This window comes from Acartia tonsa, chromosome 14 (genome assembly GCF_053477335.1).
Source record: "Acartia tonsa isolate MP-2025a chromosome 14, ASM5347733v1, whole genome shotgun sequence".
In the NCBI taxonomy this organism is placed as follows: Eukaryota; Metazoa; Arthropoda; class Copepoda; order Calanoida; family Acartiidae; genus Acartia; species Acartia tonsa.
This window is the reverse complement of record NC_137273.1, coordinates 12,309,029-12,324,820: the sequence shown is the minus strand read 5'-3', so window position 1 is coordinate 12,324,820 and position 15,792 is coordinate 12,309,029. Positions and strand designations below refer to the sequence as shown.

Below are 15,792 nucleotides of genomic sequence, written 5' to 3'. Positions count from 1 at the left end.
TCCCCAACCCGTGGACGTCCATGAATCCTGTTTCAATTAGGGCTTTGAATATCAGTCTATAGCTTTTTAAAAGTTTCTAATTAATTAAGTTTAAGTCAAAAAAGAATTAACAAGGGTTCATCTATGTTTGTAATGTATACCCAATACCAGGGTGCCGGAGCCGTATAATTTTGATGTGGCTCCGGCTCCGGCTCCTACCTTAAAATTAATATATCAATTTTTTTTTCATTATTGAATTTGATAAAATAAAATAAATAATATAAAATATTTTGCTTTTATTTGATTAAAGCTATATAAAAGTAGAAGGATGTGTGTCTATTTGTTAAGTAACAATAGTTTTTCAGTTTATTATATGGAAATAGACCGTTGCCAAATTATAATATTACTTTAAAAAATCATTTTTAGCTAGTCCGGAGCCGGAGCCGTTTTTAACGAAAAATACGGCTCCGGATCCGGCTCCGGATCCACCAAAAATGTTGCTGCTCCCGGCTCCGGCTCCAGAACACTGCCCAATACAATTTAAAAGACATGCGAATTTTTTATTAAACTAGTTGCTACGCTCCGAGCAACTAGGGGCTGTGCATTCAAAATTTTTAAAGATAGATTTAAACCATCTGGACCTACTTGAAGGTTATCTAAAATGAAGAATTCAATCAGTTCAGTAGTTATTGAGATCCTAAGCTACAGACAACAAATCCTTACTTCTTTATATAATAGGATATTTATCTTCCCTTTCCCTAGCGTTGACAAAGTTAATTAGAAATTCTTACAAAATTTGTAATTAAAATTTTTATTGAAGCATAAATTAATCGAGTTCAAAGTAATGGCGCAAAATGAATTAGAATTTATTTAAGCTCAGATTGCAAATATAAACAGTAATTGTCGAGAAATAGAGTTTCGAGCCATACCGTATCATACTTGAAGACATTAAAAAGTGAGCCTACTACTGTTTCTATTACAACTTGCGGTTACGCCCTTAGAGACCCCTCGAGGCTCTTGAGGTAAGGGGGTCTAGAGTTTATCAAACCTCCACTTTAATTTTGATTTGAAAAATATAAAAAAATTGAAGGGATATTTTTCCCAGGTGGTTTTTTAACAGACAACCAACCCTTTGATTGCACAATTTTAGTCTGTGCATGGTAATGAGTTGCGCCTGTTTACAAGCCAAGGCATTCTCCCTACTTTCACTTTTAGTGCCACGCGCCATACTAAGCAGCAGTATGTACAGCAATGTCACGTGGTCCAGTCTCGAATCCAAGTGCAATGCCCCAAGTGAAATGTTGCCGCGCTACGTATAAAAATGATTGTCCTTGATTTCAGGTGAACTGGCTGGAAGTCTCCACTCTCCTAGCTGAGCAGCTGCTTGTCATCTGGATAATCGGCGGATACTCGATCAAACGGCTGATCAAAAAGCAAAGGTAAGCAGCAGCTGGATAGCTATTTAAATTGCGCTATATCTTTTCATTAACTAGCAAATGCACCCCTAGAATCCTCCAGGTGTACTTGAGTTAAGAGGGCTGATTTCTCTTGATAATGTAAAGGCACTGTGTTGAACTTTCTGGTGATGATTATTGAGTCGCTACGCTTTCTGGATTGTACCTAACTTTTACAGGAATCATTAGATAAATTTTGAATCGACATTAAAATTCTAACATGTCTGAGATTAGATCAATCCGAAATGTAGAATCAGGAAGGGAGGGGACATTGGACTGTAAATTACACTGGTACCCAAAGTTTATATCTACCTTATCTTATTTTATATTGAATTTTGATTGGTTGGCTCCATGCTAGGGGTATTTCAATTTTACAACTCTTAATTTTGATCCTTATAAGAGGTAATTTTGTTTATCATCATTGAGATTTTTATTCCAATTTTTTGTCCATTGTCTTATCCCTTCATGAAACTTTCCCTTAGTAAAGTTTTTGAGAACAAAAGTCTAGACGTCTTAAATTTTAAATAACATCTAAATAAAATTGAAACAAGAAAAAATGGTTTAACTTTATTCATAGTTGTTTATTTATTACTTTCACTTTTGTAAGAAATGTTTTTATGTTGTACGGTTGTTATGAGTGTCTGTCTATGCGTTTTAATAGTCACACATTTCAAAGGTCCGGGATAACAAAACTGGTATTAGTTTTATGATTTTTATTTCGATATTCGTGGAAAATTGTCTTCAATACTATGATAAACATTTTTTTTTCAGTTTGACTGAGAACCGTTTCTAGACCATACTGAATATTCAAGTTTTGTATTATAGACAATTTTTTTACGAATATTAAATATGATAATAAAGCTAATCACAAACGGTTTATTAGGGACCCCTTAAAAATAAGGGTATCTTTAGCCTTACTTTAGTTTAGGGGAGATAGTCTACCCTTAAATTTAGTAATGTCAAGCTTAGGTAAAGATTTTGATAGGAATACTTTAGCCTTACATAAACCTATCATATCAATATAAGGTACTCTAAGTTGTCTTCCTTTGCCAGCCCCCCCTCCACATCTACCCTTTTCAAACGATTCCCCCCCAATGAATAGCCGCCATAACACTCACCATTCCCCTCCCCCCCCCCCCGTCCCTTAGTGTTCTTTCAATTGGGGTTATATAAGAAAAGTTTCATTAGACTTAGAGGCGTTAAAAATTATCATGAGGCTGTATATTCTATTTTAAGTTTTCTACATTTTTTCCCTTAATCTTAATCTTGTTTTTACTAATTAAGAGATTTTTTAGCTGATTAATAAAAACTCTTCCTATCTTTTAAGTAAAAGATTTAGGAATCCCTATCATAAACCCCTCTCCCTTTATGATGCCCCAGCCTTATAAATCCTCCCTTTTCATATAATTCTCCACCTAGGTTTACCTAAGGGTGTCGTTAATTTATTAAAAAAAATAATGAATAAAATTGTTTCTTAGCTTAACAATTTGATATATTTTTTTCACAAAACATTTTGTGGATTAAATTAAACTTTAATACAATAGAAAAAAATCTTATAGATTCATATAGAGCTAAAAGCATACTCTTTGTAATAAGTTTTAAATATAACTCTTTGTAGAATTTAATTTTCACGTCGCAATAGTTGTTCATTCAATTTAACAAAAAAGGATCAAAGATTCAGCACTTTTTCCATTTCAAATATTTGATTATGAGTCATGTGATTTATCTATATTTCATGTAGTGCCTGTATACCAAGCAAAGAAATCACTCTGTACAAAAAAAAATTTAAAATCTTTCTTTATAAATCTTACATCTTTAAAGTTTAGAAAAGTAGCCGCAATTATGTATAACAAATATAGGATGTATGTCTGTGTGTGCATGGGAATTAAATAGAAACTTTGAAGCTATTTAAGGCTATAATATTTTTTTTTAATTCAAGCTAAAAGAACGATTTGCTGTTTTTAAAAATAACCAAAAAAATAATAAGGAAGTACAGCAGTACTACAGTATAATTAACCAATAGATATAATAGAACTAGATGGTCAATCGGGATCCATAATTTGTGAGACTTAACCCTTAACAGTTGGGCCCCTTGCCGCACCTTTATCAGTAGTTCAATGCCCCCCCACCCCATTATCTCAGCTCCTATTAAAGCTAGAGGGCTAAAAAAAAATTGTGCATGTCCCCTATTTGATAATGAATTTTCACTTCCTCCACACTTTTATTCAACAACCTTTGTTTTTACATCCTTTTTTACTTAGGGGGGGGGGGGGATCACCAAAAAAAACATAAAAAAAACTTTGGACAAAATACAGCTTTTTGGGAGATATATTTTTCATCCCCTCCATTTTATTTTATTTGGGGGAGGGTTTCCTGAACCCCATAAAACATCCCCCCAAACCTGTAGTAGTACATCCTCATCCTTATACTAAAGTAACAGGAAGTTTGTGTGTCTGTCTGTGTATCTGTACCGAAGGATCTCGCTAACCACTGAACCGATTGGGTTCTCCTTAACAAGGTAGCTTCTCATAAGTCCTGGGAAGGTTTATAACTTTTTTCTTGGGGGGGTGGGATAACCCCAACGCCCCCAAAAATGAAAAATACCCCCCCCCACAATTTTTTTTTTTTTAATTTTTTAACTAAAATTAAAAATGATGATGGGGGGGCACCCCTAGATATACCACACTTTTCTGGGATCTTGCTGTGTCAAGTATCAACTGTTGGGAATATCAAAGGATAACTTCATGCAAAATTTGAGCCGGATCCGGCCAAAACCGGCCGTGAATTTTATGAAAAACCGGTTTTTTCCGGTTTTTAGTGGGTATCTGTAAATCGATTCAGCTGGAGCAAAACCGGTTGGAGGTACAAAAAAGTTTTCATCACATGAAATTTAGCCAATGCAATTGCCTTCAAAAATGTACTTCATCATCAACTTGATTGAACAACTCTTTCCCCTCCTAAATGTCCATTAAAACCTCGGAAACGGCAAAAATCGCCAAAAATCACGCCTTCGGCGGCAAATAACGGCTAAACGGTCAGCCGGAGGCGAATGAAACATAAATAAAGAAATGTTCGCCTCAAAAAGTTGTTCAACATCTAAAAGATGCTTGAAGTCTCTAAAACGACTCCTTCCCCTCCTTTAAGGGGAAAAACTGAAAAAACGTGATTTTCAAAAGTATGCCCACTTCGGGGGTGTGGGGGGCACTGAACCCGTCACCCCAGGGTCACCAAATATATAGTCTAGGCGGCCCACAATGCTGAATTTTCACCAAGTGAAAGTCTTGTATCATTATCTCTTATGAGAAAAAAGTTATTAATTAATTAAAATTTCAAATTGTGATTTTTTGATGGATTTCTTTGATGAAATGACAGGCTGGTCAATTTTTAGGCCATTTTTTGCGGTTTTTGGGCTGTCATGCCCAAACGGTTGGAGATAATCTCACGGGACCTTTTGCCCAACCTAAGTCTGGTTATTTGTGAGGTCTAGGAAAAAAATCACACTTACGCAAAAGATTATAATTATAATCTTTACACAGAAAAATGGCACAAGGTGAGGGTTTGAGGGGCCAAAATGAGCCGACCAGCGATTTTAGACGGCGCGCAGCGACGTCGTGCTTCATCCAATCCGGGATTTTTTTTTCTTAGACCTCACAAATAACCAAACTTAGGTCGGGCAAATGGTCCCGTGAGATTATCTCAAACCGTTTGGGCGTGGCGGGCCGAAAACAGCAAAAAATGGCCTAAAAATTGACCAGCCTGTCATTTCATCAAAGAAATCCATCAAAAAATCACAATTTGAAATTTTAATTAATTAATAACTTTTTCTCATAAGAGATAATGACACAAGACTTTCACTTGGTGAAAATTCAGCATTGTGGGCCGCCTAAACTTTATATTTGGTGACCCTGGGGTGACGGGTTCAGTGCCCCCCACACCCCCGAAGTGGGCATACTTTTGAAAATCACGTTTTTTCAGTTTTTTCCCTTAAAGGAGGGGAAGGAGTCGTTTTAGAGACTTCAAGCATCTTTTTGATGTTGAACAACTTTTTGAGGCGGACATTTCTTTATTTATGTTTCATTCGCCTCCGGCTGACCGTTTAGCCGGTATTTGCCGCCGAAGGCGTGATTTTTGGCGATTTTTGCCGTTTCCAAGGTTTTAATGGACATTTAGGAGGAGAAAGAGTTGTCCAATCAAGTTGATGATGAATTACATTTTTGTAGGCAATTGCATTGGCTAAATTTCACGTGAAGTAAAATTTTTTGTACCTCCAACTGGTTTTGCTCCAGCTGAATCGATTTACAGTTACCTACTAAAAACCGGGAAAAAACCGGTTTTTCATAAAATTCACGGCCGGTTTTGGCCGGATCCGGCTCAAATTTTGCATGGAGTCATCCTTTGATATTCCCAACAGTTGATACTTGACACAGCAAGATCCCAGAAAAGTGTGGTATATCTAGGCAAACCCCCCCCAAAAAAAATTTTTCTACCCAACAAAATTTTTTTTTACTTTTTCTCAATCATATTTGAAGTTTGAATATTTCTTGAAAAATATTAAATAAATCAAAACTAGGGTGATTTCGTAGTGAAATATTACTGTTTATCAATATTTTGTAAATATTATTTTCCCGTAAATATATTAAAATTTCTTAATATCCCATGTACCCCGGAAGTCCAAACTTCACACCTTTCTGCATATATCCTAACACATAGAAGGGGAATATCTAAATTGAAAATCTGAATATACTAATATATATTAACAGAGGGTAATATCTTGTTACCTTCTCAGATGGTCAACAAATATTAAAAAATATGTTTTAATATTTCAATACCCACTAAATTAGAATAAGGTTTGGTGAATATATTTTTGATGTATATTCACTAAATCTCGTAAGTACTGAAATAAATATAATCTATTTTTCCTTATTCCGTTCAATTTTGCTTCGACTCTTATACATTTATATTCTGATTATTCAGTTCTGACACTATACAAGTGTTAATGTCTTTTTGTCCTACCGTTTCAGTGCTTTTATGGATGTTGTCATCCTTGTTAATTATGTTTTCGTTGGCTTTAGATCTTAGGGACTTTTATTGAATTTTGATTGGTTTGTTCATTTTGTTCAGTGTCTAAACTTTTCAACCTCTAATTTTATCTACAGATGGGGCAAGACTGTGTCTCATCATTTATCGGCCATTGTATGTTGTCATGTAAGTGTAACTTTTTTCTTTAATTAAGTGTATTTTTTTTGAATGTTTCTTCCAATGATTTTAAAAGTTAGTCATGACTTGACTTGTTGTTTGCCTTTTATTCAATATGAAAAGCCACAGAGACTATGGCTGCCGAACCCTGAATGAAAGAAAAGCTTTTCTAGTATGGCTTTGAAATCAATTAATATCCGCTGCATTTTCCATAATTTTCCACGGATATTAAAATAAAAAAGTTTGCATCCTTTAATACACCAATTTATCAGCCATTGTCTTATCAAAATTAAACTAGGAAACTCAAACGGCTATACTTTATTTATTCCACTCCTTGGGGGGGGGGGGGGGGGGGCTATAAACATAGATATCATACGTGTCCTGTGACTTTACAAAGCCGGTCCAGGATATCATATTCTTAATGAATTCCGGCGAGGGGGGGGGGGGTTGTTTTACAATGATGCATAAATGATGAATTGAAAATATCCTAAATGCCTACACCAATTTATCAGCCATTGTCTTATCAAAATTAAAATAGGAAATTTATTTTCATAATTCTCCTCCTATTCTATCTATTCTTAATGAATTCCCGCGGCTTGGGGGGGGGGGGAGGGTTTACAATGATGCACCAATAATGAAAATTAGCTCTTTATATAATATACCAAATACTCAAGTTTTTAAAATTTTGTCTTATTTTTCTACATAAATAAAAGTAAATCATTGTGTTTTTTGTTATATTTAAACATTGCTATTCAATATGTTTCTTTTTATTTAAACATTTTTGTACGAACACCGTGGCTGACCCAAAGATCAAATAACAATAAATCATATTATATTTAAATACTTGCACGCACACAAGGGAGTCTTTACTCTTTCTTTAGTAATATAAATGAATAAAGACATCCTACTTTTCTTTTCTTGTGACGTCAATGACTGATTCCTATTACAATCTATATTTTGTATATTCAGTTCAGACACTCTACAAGAGTTAATATTCGTCTGTCCTACCGTTTCAGATCTTTACTTTTATGGATGTTGTCATCCTTGTTAGGTCTTGATATTAATTCAAACTTTCATTTTTAGACTTTATCATTCGCTTATAACATTGTGTTTTGTTGTCCTAAGAATCATTATTTCAAAAACATTATTTCAAATGACTTTCTGGTTTGCTTCCATTGGGCTGTTTATTCTACTAGTTTTATAATAAGGTTTTCTTATTCATTGCTTCAACAACTTTTGCAGAATTGTTGAATTTGATTGGTTGGTTCATTAGGTTGAGTGTCCAAACGTTTCAACCACTTATGGTTAACTACAGACTGTAATTTATGTATCAAAAAAAGGTCATTATGTATTAATTAGTAGTGATCTAAAGGGATAAGACAATGGCCAATAAATTAATGTACATCCTCAATGATGATACACAAAATTATCCCTATTGTAGATTACAATTAGTGGTTAAAACGTTTAGACACTTAACTTAAAGAACTAACCAATCAGAATTAACTTAAAATCCCTAAAGTTGTTGGTTTTTTTTTTTGGGGGGGGGGGGAGGTCGCCACTCTACCCCCCTTTGAATTAAATTGGTTAAATTAAAGGTTAAAAAAATTCATATTTCAAATTCCAAGATTCAAATAGATTGAATTAAGAAGGTTTCGTGATTCGCAAAATTCACATTTCATTGATCGATTGATTTGCCAAGGTAAACCCATACCAAGGTAATACCATTTAGAGCGCTCACACTAGTGAGATTTATGTGCTAGTTATATGAATAAAATAAGCTTAAATTGTCTTATATAGCTCTTCGAGCTGGAAAATTACTTGAAAAATGCATATTAGTAAAGCATTAATTGTTTTTTGATAAATAATTCCCAAAAATATTATACTTTTGCCCGTTTTTTTACTTGTTTTTTCACATAACGCAAGCGCGTCGTTAGAACCCCTATATAACAACAAAATTTATGGAAAGAGAGGAATTCGTCGGACGAGGGAGAGCCCGTACCGAGTGAAAGACGACGGAGAAACGAGTGTGGGGAAAGCTATAACCATCGCAACCGCGAGTTGACGCGCCATCGCGGTCACGCTTATCACTATATAAGAAAGAATTTTTATTATGGATAAATAAATAAGAAATTAGCTGTACTAAATAAGTTTATTTCATAATATTCATACACAATTGAAAATAGAAATGCATTGCCATTATGATTCTTTAATTATACGTTTATTTTCAATTTTATTTCTTCATAATTTATTGATAATATTATTAAAGTTAAACAATATAGATGTATTAAAAATAAAATATGTACAAGAAGAATGATTGATCTCAAAGCAAACGGCTCATGGCTTAGCAGCTTACAAAAAATCTTTGACGTTTGATTTGGGAACAAGGTTATTGTATCCGAGGAACATCAGTTCCTTAACCATTTGGGCCTTGAGGTTATACCTCCTTTTGCTGAAAAGCAATTTGAGATGGGAAAATATTCTTTCCACTCTCGAATTGCTGACCGGCAGAAGGATAAGGTTCCCCAATAGCTCCCTGATTTCGGCTGGATACTGGTCCTCTTCCAATAAGTTTTTCACAGTACCATGGATTAGATCCATGGTTGCGGATCTTGAACCTTTCTTCTTATCTCCTTTGGTGGATTTTCTGTAGAAATCGACAAGGTTTGTGGCGTTTTGATTGCGCCATTTCTCCAGACCTGTGTACATGGCTGTCCTCAGAAGTTTGACTTGTTCTTCTTTGCTTTTCTTCTTCTTTGGTTTTATCTTCTTATTTTGTTGTTCTTCTTGATATTTTTGCTTTTTTTCCTCAAAAAAAACAGCGAAAACATCGGGTTCTGAATCTTCGTCATTGTTTGTTGTTGCAGCACTGCTTGGAGCCTCCTCCTCCTCCTCGTCCTCGATGCTGGTAGTATCTCCTCCATTCTCCTGGTCAGTCTCGTCCTCGTCCTCGGTCTCGCTACATTTAGCCAACTGGATACGAATAACGCGCTCGCCGATTAACTTGGACAATTCATAGCCATCATCCAGGATCTCTTTGGCAAATTTCTCATCAACTAGCTGGCTGGGCATTTTCTTTTCCTGTAAAAATTTATTCTTTAAATTTTAATATCTATCTCATGATTTTAAGAAAGCTTATAAAACTTAGTCTCAATTTCGAACCTGTTACCTAGTATTAGTGTTCACTTTTAGCGGCAGCCGCCAGAAGTAAATGCCTGCTTCTCATTGGTTACTTTTTATTTTTTTTCTGACGTCATATATTCTTTTAAATTTTGATATAATATCTGTTGTAGGATGACGATTATTTGTAGCTATTTGATATGTTTTTTATTCTTATTCCTTATCATAGAAAATCAAAAATGATAAAATGAAAATTATTTGTAGCTATTTGATATGTTTTTTATTCTTATTCCTTATCATAGAAAATCAAAAATGATAAAATGAAAATCCATTAAATATCTCATTTTAAGAAAGCCTAAAACTTACGCCGTCGCCTACGATCATCTCCAGGTACGTCTTGCTGTAGGGGTGCAGAAACAACAGCGCTTTCCAACCTTGAGAATTCAGCATTTTTGTTACACGTCCTTTCAGTTTGTCATACATTGTGACAGCAAACCTGCAAAAATATAAATAAAATAAAATAGCTTTTTTTATATGTTTTTTTTTTATATTCCTCCCCTCCCTATAATACTTTTCTACATTTTATTTGTTATATCTTTAGTATGGCGCATTTTTTGCAACTAAAAAAATTAAAAACCAACCTGTTATTCTCTTTACCCAGTTTAGCCAGATTTGAAAGAACAGTTTCTAGATTAGCAAACATGCTAGGTACGGTTGCTTCCAGGGATTGTGCAGATTTAGTGATTGGACCATCAATTTTCACCAGGACAGCTTTGATATCTGCTAACAGACCAATCTGTTCTTGAGTAGGCCATGTAATATTGACTAAACATAAAAAAAATACTTGAAAAGAAATAGTATTACAAATTTGTATCACCACATAAAAAAAAATACTTCAACTCAACTATTGTCTATTTATATTTTTGTGTTACCAAACCAAATAAAAAATTACAAATGTGTATTGTGAGTAATATATGTATACCTTTTTGATCAATCAGTGATTGTTTTACAGCTTTCAGCAAGTCCTCATTCTCCAAGAGTTCGAAGAAACGGATCAACATGTTCACAATGGAACTCCATCTTGTATCACATGGCTTCACTAGTCTAAAAAAAAGATATATTTTAAAAGTTAATAATGGCTTCTCATTGGTTAATTGTAAATGTTTTCTTTGAATTTAAAAAAAAAATAATTGTTGAAACTGGCTTCTCATTGGTTAAAAAATAACACTTACATTCGTTGTTTGAATCGTTTGTAGATCTTTCTTAAGCGCTTATTATTGCGCAGTTTCCCATTTAATGTTGTCACATATTTCAGCGTATCTCTGTAATCCACGTTTTCCTAAATACAAAATCAATCAACCCTTCAAAACCCTTACTATTTTCAAAACCATTACTATTAATAAAGGCAAATACAAACAAATAGTTATTACATTACCTTTGTCTTTTCCAAGGAATCTTCAACAGCCAGATCCGACTGATGGTTCAAACAGGGAAGTTCAACCATAACTCCATGGTTTCTTGCACTTTGAAGTGCAACTTTTCTTGCGGCTTCAATACCTGACATAACAAAGAGACATATTATTGATTAGCATCTCTATAATCGTTACCAGAAAGTCCGTACGTCCATGTTGCTTTTTTAAAAGTTATACTTTAGTATAAGGATATATTAATATAACGTATATTTTTAAAAACGCTTTGCCGTAAAAATTAACAAACACACATCCTGTTACTTTAGTATAAAGAAATATTAATATTACGTACGGACCTACCTAGTTTTAAAAACGCTTTGCCGTAAAAATAAATTAAAAATAATTATATTCTAGCACACTATATTAATTTTAAAACAATTAAAGACTTAGACTAGTTACAAATACATGATCAAAATACAACATAAAAATTGAAAATAAATACATTAAACATATCAAAATACATACTATTACTATTAAAATCAATCAAATTAAGGATAATTAACATTAAAGGTAACATTGACATCAGACAACACGACAATTGAATTCGAGCCGACATTAAAATTTACGATCGGCCTTTCATTCGCTTGTCTACGTTGTTGTTGTGGCTGTGGTGGAGGCGGTGGAGGCGGGTTTTGAGGCGGGTCTTGGGGCGGTGGAGGTGGTGGAGGAGGCGTGCCTGGACGTGGTGGAGGCGGGTTTGGAGGCGGGACTTGGGGAGGTTGAGGTGGCGGAGGTAAAACTGGACGAGGCGGCAGGGGCGGAACGCCATTAATGTTGTTGTTGGAACCAACAATCAACACTAATTGTCCATTATGGTTCTGCTGCAGTAGGTCAGCCAGGTTTCGTTGGTGGTTTCGTTGCACACCTTAATTTTAATAAATTAAATTAATAATTAATATATACGAAAACGAAACGAACGGACTTTATTTAAACTTTACTACAGTAATATTAATTAAAGTAACTATATGTATATACTTAACAAAAGGTAAATTAAAATAGTTATAAACCTTCCAGGGACAAATAAAAAATCTACCAGTTTATCGGTTAGCGAGATCAGACACACACACACACACACAGACAGACATCCTGTTACTTTTAGTATAACTAAAGAATATATTTTATACCTCGTTGTTGTTCAAAAGCTCCAGCAGCAGGGCGGCGGTTGGCGGCGAGTCTCGGCGATCTTCTTGTTGGAGTATCAGACGTACTAGATTTATTACTTTTTTTTCTGGCCATATTAACAACTTGTTTACACAATGAGTTATAAATACCAATTAAATTAGAAAGTTTAAGTAACAATTAATAAATAATATTATTACGCATTATTAAAAACTAAAACTTAAAAGTATGTTACTAAGAGAAACGAAAGGGAAAACAAAAGAAAGGACTGAGAAAATTTAATTTAATCATTATTCATTTTGTCTTTTGATTTAAATTATTAATTATTATTAATTAAATTACCTTAAGTAACTTCTTAATCTTCAAGTTTGCTGGCGGCTGGGCAATCTCCCTACAATTTAAATTACAAATTTGTATTAAATGTAAAAATGGGTTATTAAAATGTAATTTTTACAGGATATAGAAAAGCTTTGCTTTTAATAAGAGACATTGAAATTTTAATTTGAAATATAGAAAAGCTTTGCTTTTAATAAGAGTGGGTTATTAAAATGAAAAAAATTTATATATCACACCCTTTAAAATAAGTGACCTTGAAGTTGAAACTTGAAAGGTTAATGACCTATATTATACCAATATCTATCCTTTTGCAAAAGCTTTTCTTTAATAACGTATCGTCCGTCTGTCACTAATTTTACTTTCATTTACTTACTTTAACTTACACTGCATTTTAAAAGCAAAGCTTTTCTATAATTTTCTATAATTAGGATCGGTTAATTACTGTAACTTACACTGCATTTTAAAAGCAAAGCTTTTCTATAATTTTCTATAATTAGGGTCGGTTAATTAGAGTCTTCCAAAAAAATTAACTTACAATTTTGCCCTGAATCTTTAAGTGTTAATATCCGCTTTTATGGAAGAAGAAGTTATAAAAAATCCTTGTTAGTTCCAAAATGAGGGGAAGGGGAAGATAACATGACACCTAGGCTTTATAAGTTAACCCCCCCCCCAAAAAAAACAAAATAAAATCCCCTATATGACGATTGATATATATGATTTTGAGTTTTGACCCATCCCCCCCCCCTTCCCTATTTAAGAAGGGTTGACCAAAATGAGGGTGGGGGAAGGGGAAGATAACATGACACCTAGGCTTTATAAGTTAACCCCCCCCCCCCAAAAAAAAAATAAATCCCCTATATGACGATTGATATATATGATTTTGAGTTTTGACCTCTCCCCCTCCCCCCCCCCCCCAAGAAATAACAAAAACATATGGTAATAGATAAAAGTTCCCCTTCTAACTAAGCGAAGCTTTTCTATAATTTGTATAAAAGGGTAAACCGTAAATGGATTAATTAAAATAAAAGATATATGTTGGCGTCGGCTATGAAGGCTTTTGGCCCGTGTTTTACAGACGGACAGAATACTTACTTATAATTTTGATTATACTAAATATACTTATACGTTTATGTTAATGTTTTGCATTAATGGATATTGTCATCCTTGTTAAAAATTTTCCACTCCACACATCCCAAATAACAAGCCGGAAGGTGATAATAGAAAGTTATAGTTATTAAGGAAGATTAATAATTTTAGCAAAAAAATAACACAAGTTCCCAAAGTTTTATAATAGCGTTTTCTTATTCGTTGGCTTAACAACTTTAGAGTTTTATTGAATTTTGATTAGTTGTTTCATTAAATTGAGTGTCCAAACGTTTCAACCGCTAAATCTAATCTACAGAAGGGGTAATTTTGTGTATCATCATTGGGGATAGACATCAATTTATCGCTCATTGTCTTATACCTTTAGCTCCTTGAACTATATCTGTTATCACCCTAGTAAAGCTATTAATCAAGATAATAAAACAAAATAATAATAGCAAATTTAGGATTATGTAATTGTAAATTCAATTGTTTAAGTTTTAACGTTTTTCTATTAGCTTAATGCTTCAAAAGACAACCATACATTGTTCCAAATGGTCTATTTATTATTCATAATTTTAGAGCTTCGCTACTTCGCCACGGATAAAAATCAAAATGTTTAAAATGGACTCACGGACATTCTGGTAATGGTTATAGAGTTGCTAAGCTTTCTGAATTGTACCTAACTACTACAGAAATCATAATGGAAAGTTTAAAATCGATAGGACAATTCTTCTTCATTAATATTCTGCTTATATCAACAAGGATGACAATTATTTCCTAATTTCCATATGTCTTGTCACCTTGTGTTGTTATTCTTGGGGGGGGGGGGGGGGGGGTCATAAATCAAGTTCATATATCGGTGACCGGTCAACCTTTCTTAAATATAGAATTTGTTTCCCTTCGCCTTCAGTATTTTATTTTTTTTGGAGCGAAGCTATTTCATAATTAAGTTTTTTTTATAGACATTTTTCCGTGCATTTTAAATTTGTTTCAATTTTCCCATAATTACTAAAATAAAAGAATAATGTCAGTTGTCTATAATATGATAGGAATAGGATAAATATTTATTCCAATATGGCTTCTAAATTACATATACGGCACAATGCGATAAATATCTATTTCAAACCGTTGGGTCAGTAATTATATAAAAATAAAAACTTGACTTAAAAGTACTCGTTAATAAATAGGATAAATATTTATTCCAATATGGCTTCTAAATTACATATACGGCACAATGCGATAAATATCTATTTCAAACCGTTGGGTCAGTAATTATATAAAAATAAAAACTTGACTTAAAAGTACTCGTTAATAAATAGGATAAATATCTATTCCAATATGGCTTCTAAATTACATTTCATTTCGCTTTTATGGATGTTGTGATCCTTGTTGATATGGGTATGACTATGAATCATAGATTATTTGTGTGTGTGTCCATTCCATTTTAGAGGCGCTACTACAACGGAAATATTATTACTTGGATGCTGCATCATATTTTCATGTATTCTGATAAAGTGAAACTCATAGCTGGCTAAAATAACCATACCCCCCACCCCCCAATCTACCCACTCCCCTTCTACTAGATGAACTAATGAACAATAAACGAGTTCTGTGTTAGCAAGCTAAATTAACTACAAATTTTCTTTCTCAGTATATCCATGTATATATTTCATATTATTTCATTGTTTGTCCATTTTTAAAAACCCGGAAGGCAAGTAGGGATTGAATGGACTGTAAAGTGTAAATTATACTGGTACCCAACGTTTTATAATCACGTTTTCTCATTCGTTTGCTTGGACTTATAAATGTATTATTTTTGACAAAATCATACGTCATTTTTTTTGTAAAATTGTTAAATACAGAATACTGTTTAAAGGACATACCTAACCGTAATTGACGGACATACCGACTCTAATCATAGAAAAGCTCTGCTTTATTAAAAGTAAGGTTTCAAGTTCGACCCCTTGCTCAAATCAAAACCTCAACCTCAACCACGGATAAAAAACAAATATATAATATCGTAACCAACCTGGTAA

General features: G+C 33.6%; 3 protein-coding genes across 3 annotated transcripts in view; 1 reads left to right on the top strand and 2 right to left on the bottom strand.

Annotated features, from left to right (window-relative positions):
- LOC145305753 (uncharacterized) overlaps positions 1-15,792 on the top strand; it is a 92,507-nt gene that overhangs the window by 60,861 nt on the left and 15,854 nt on the right. Inside the window, exon 58 of the mRNA XM_080147528.1 lies at positions 1,321-1,418. Within this exon, the coding sequence (XP_080003654.1) occupies positions 1,321-1,418 (98 nt within the window). The remainder of the gene's footprint in view (positions 1-1,320; positions 1,419-15,792) is intronic.
- On the bottom strand, positions 8,765-11,310 carry LOC145306305 (uncharacterized). The gene is made up of 6 exons (XM_080148387.1): positions 11,182-11,310; positions 10,979-11,085; positions 10,729-10,850; positions 10,388-10,571; positions 10,113-10,242; positions 8,765-9,707 (listed from the first exon to the last, which is right to left on the bottom strand). The coding sequence occupies exons 1-6, from the start codon at positions 11,308-11,310 to the stop codon at positions 8,979-8,981; spliced, it is 1,401 nt and encodes a 466-aa protein (XP_080004513.1). The 3' UTR covers positions 8,765-8,978.
- On the bottom strand, positions 11,631-12,451 carry LOC145306304 (uncharacterized). Its single transcript, XM_080148386.1, has 2 exons — positions 12,340-12,451; positions 11,631-12,080 (listed from the first exon to the last, which is right to left on the bottom strand). The coding sequence occupies exons 1-2, from the start codon at positions 12,449-12,451 to the stop codon at positions 11,704-11,706; spliced, it is 489 nt and encodes a 162-aa protein (XP_080004512.1). The 3' UTR covers positions 11,631-11,703.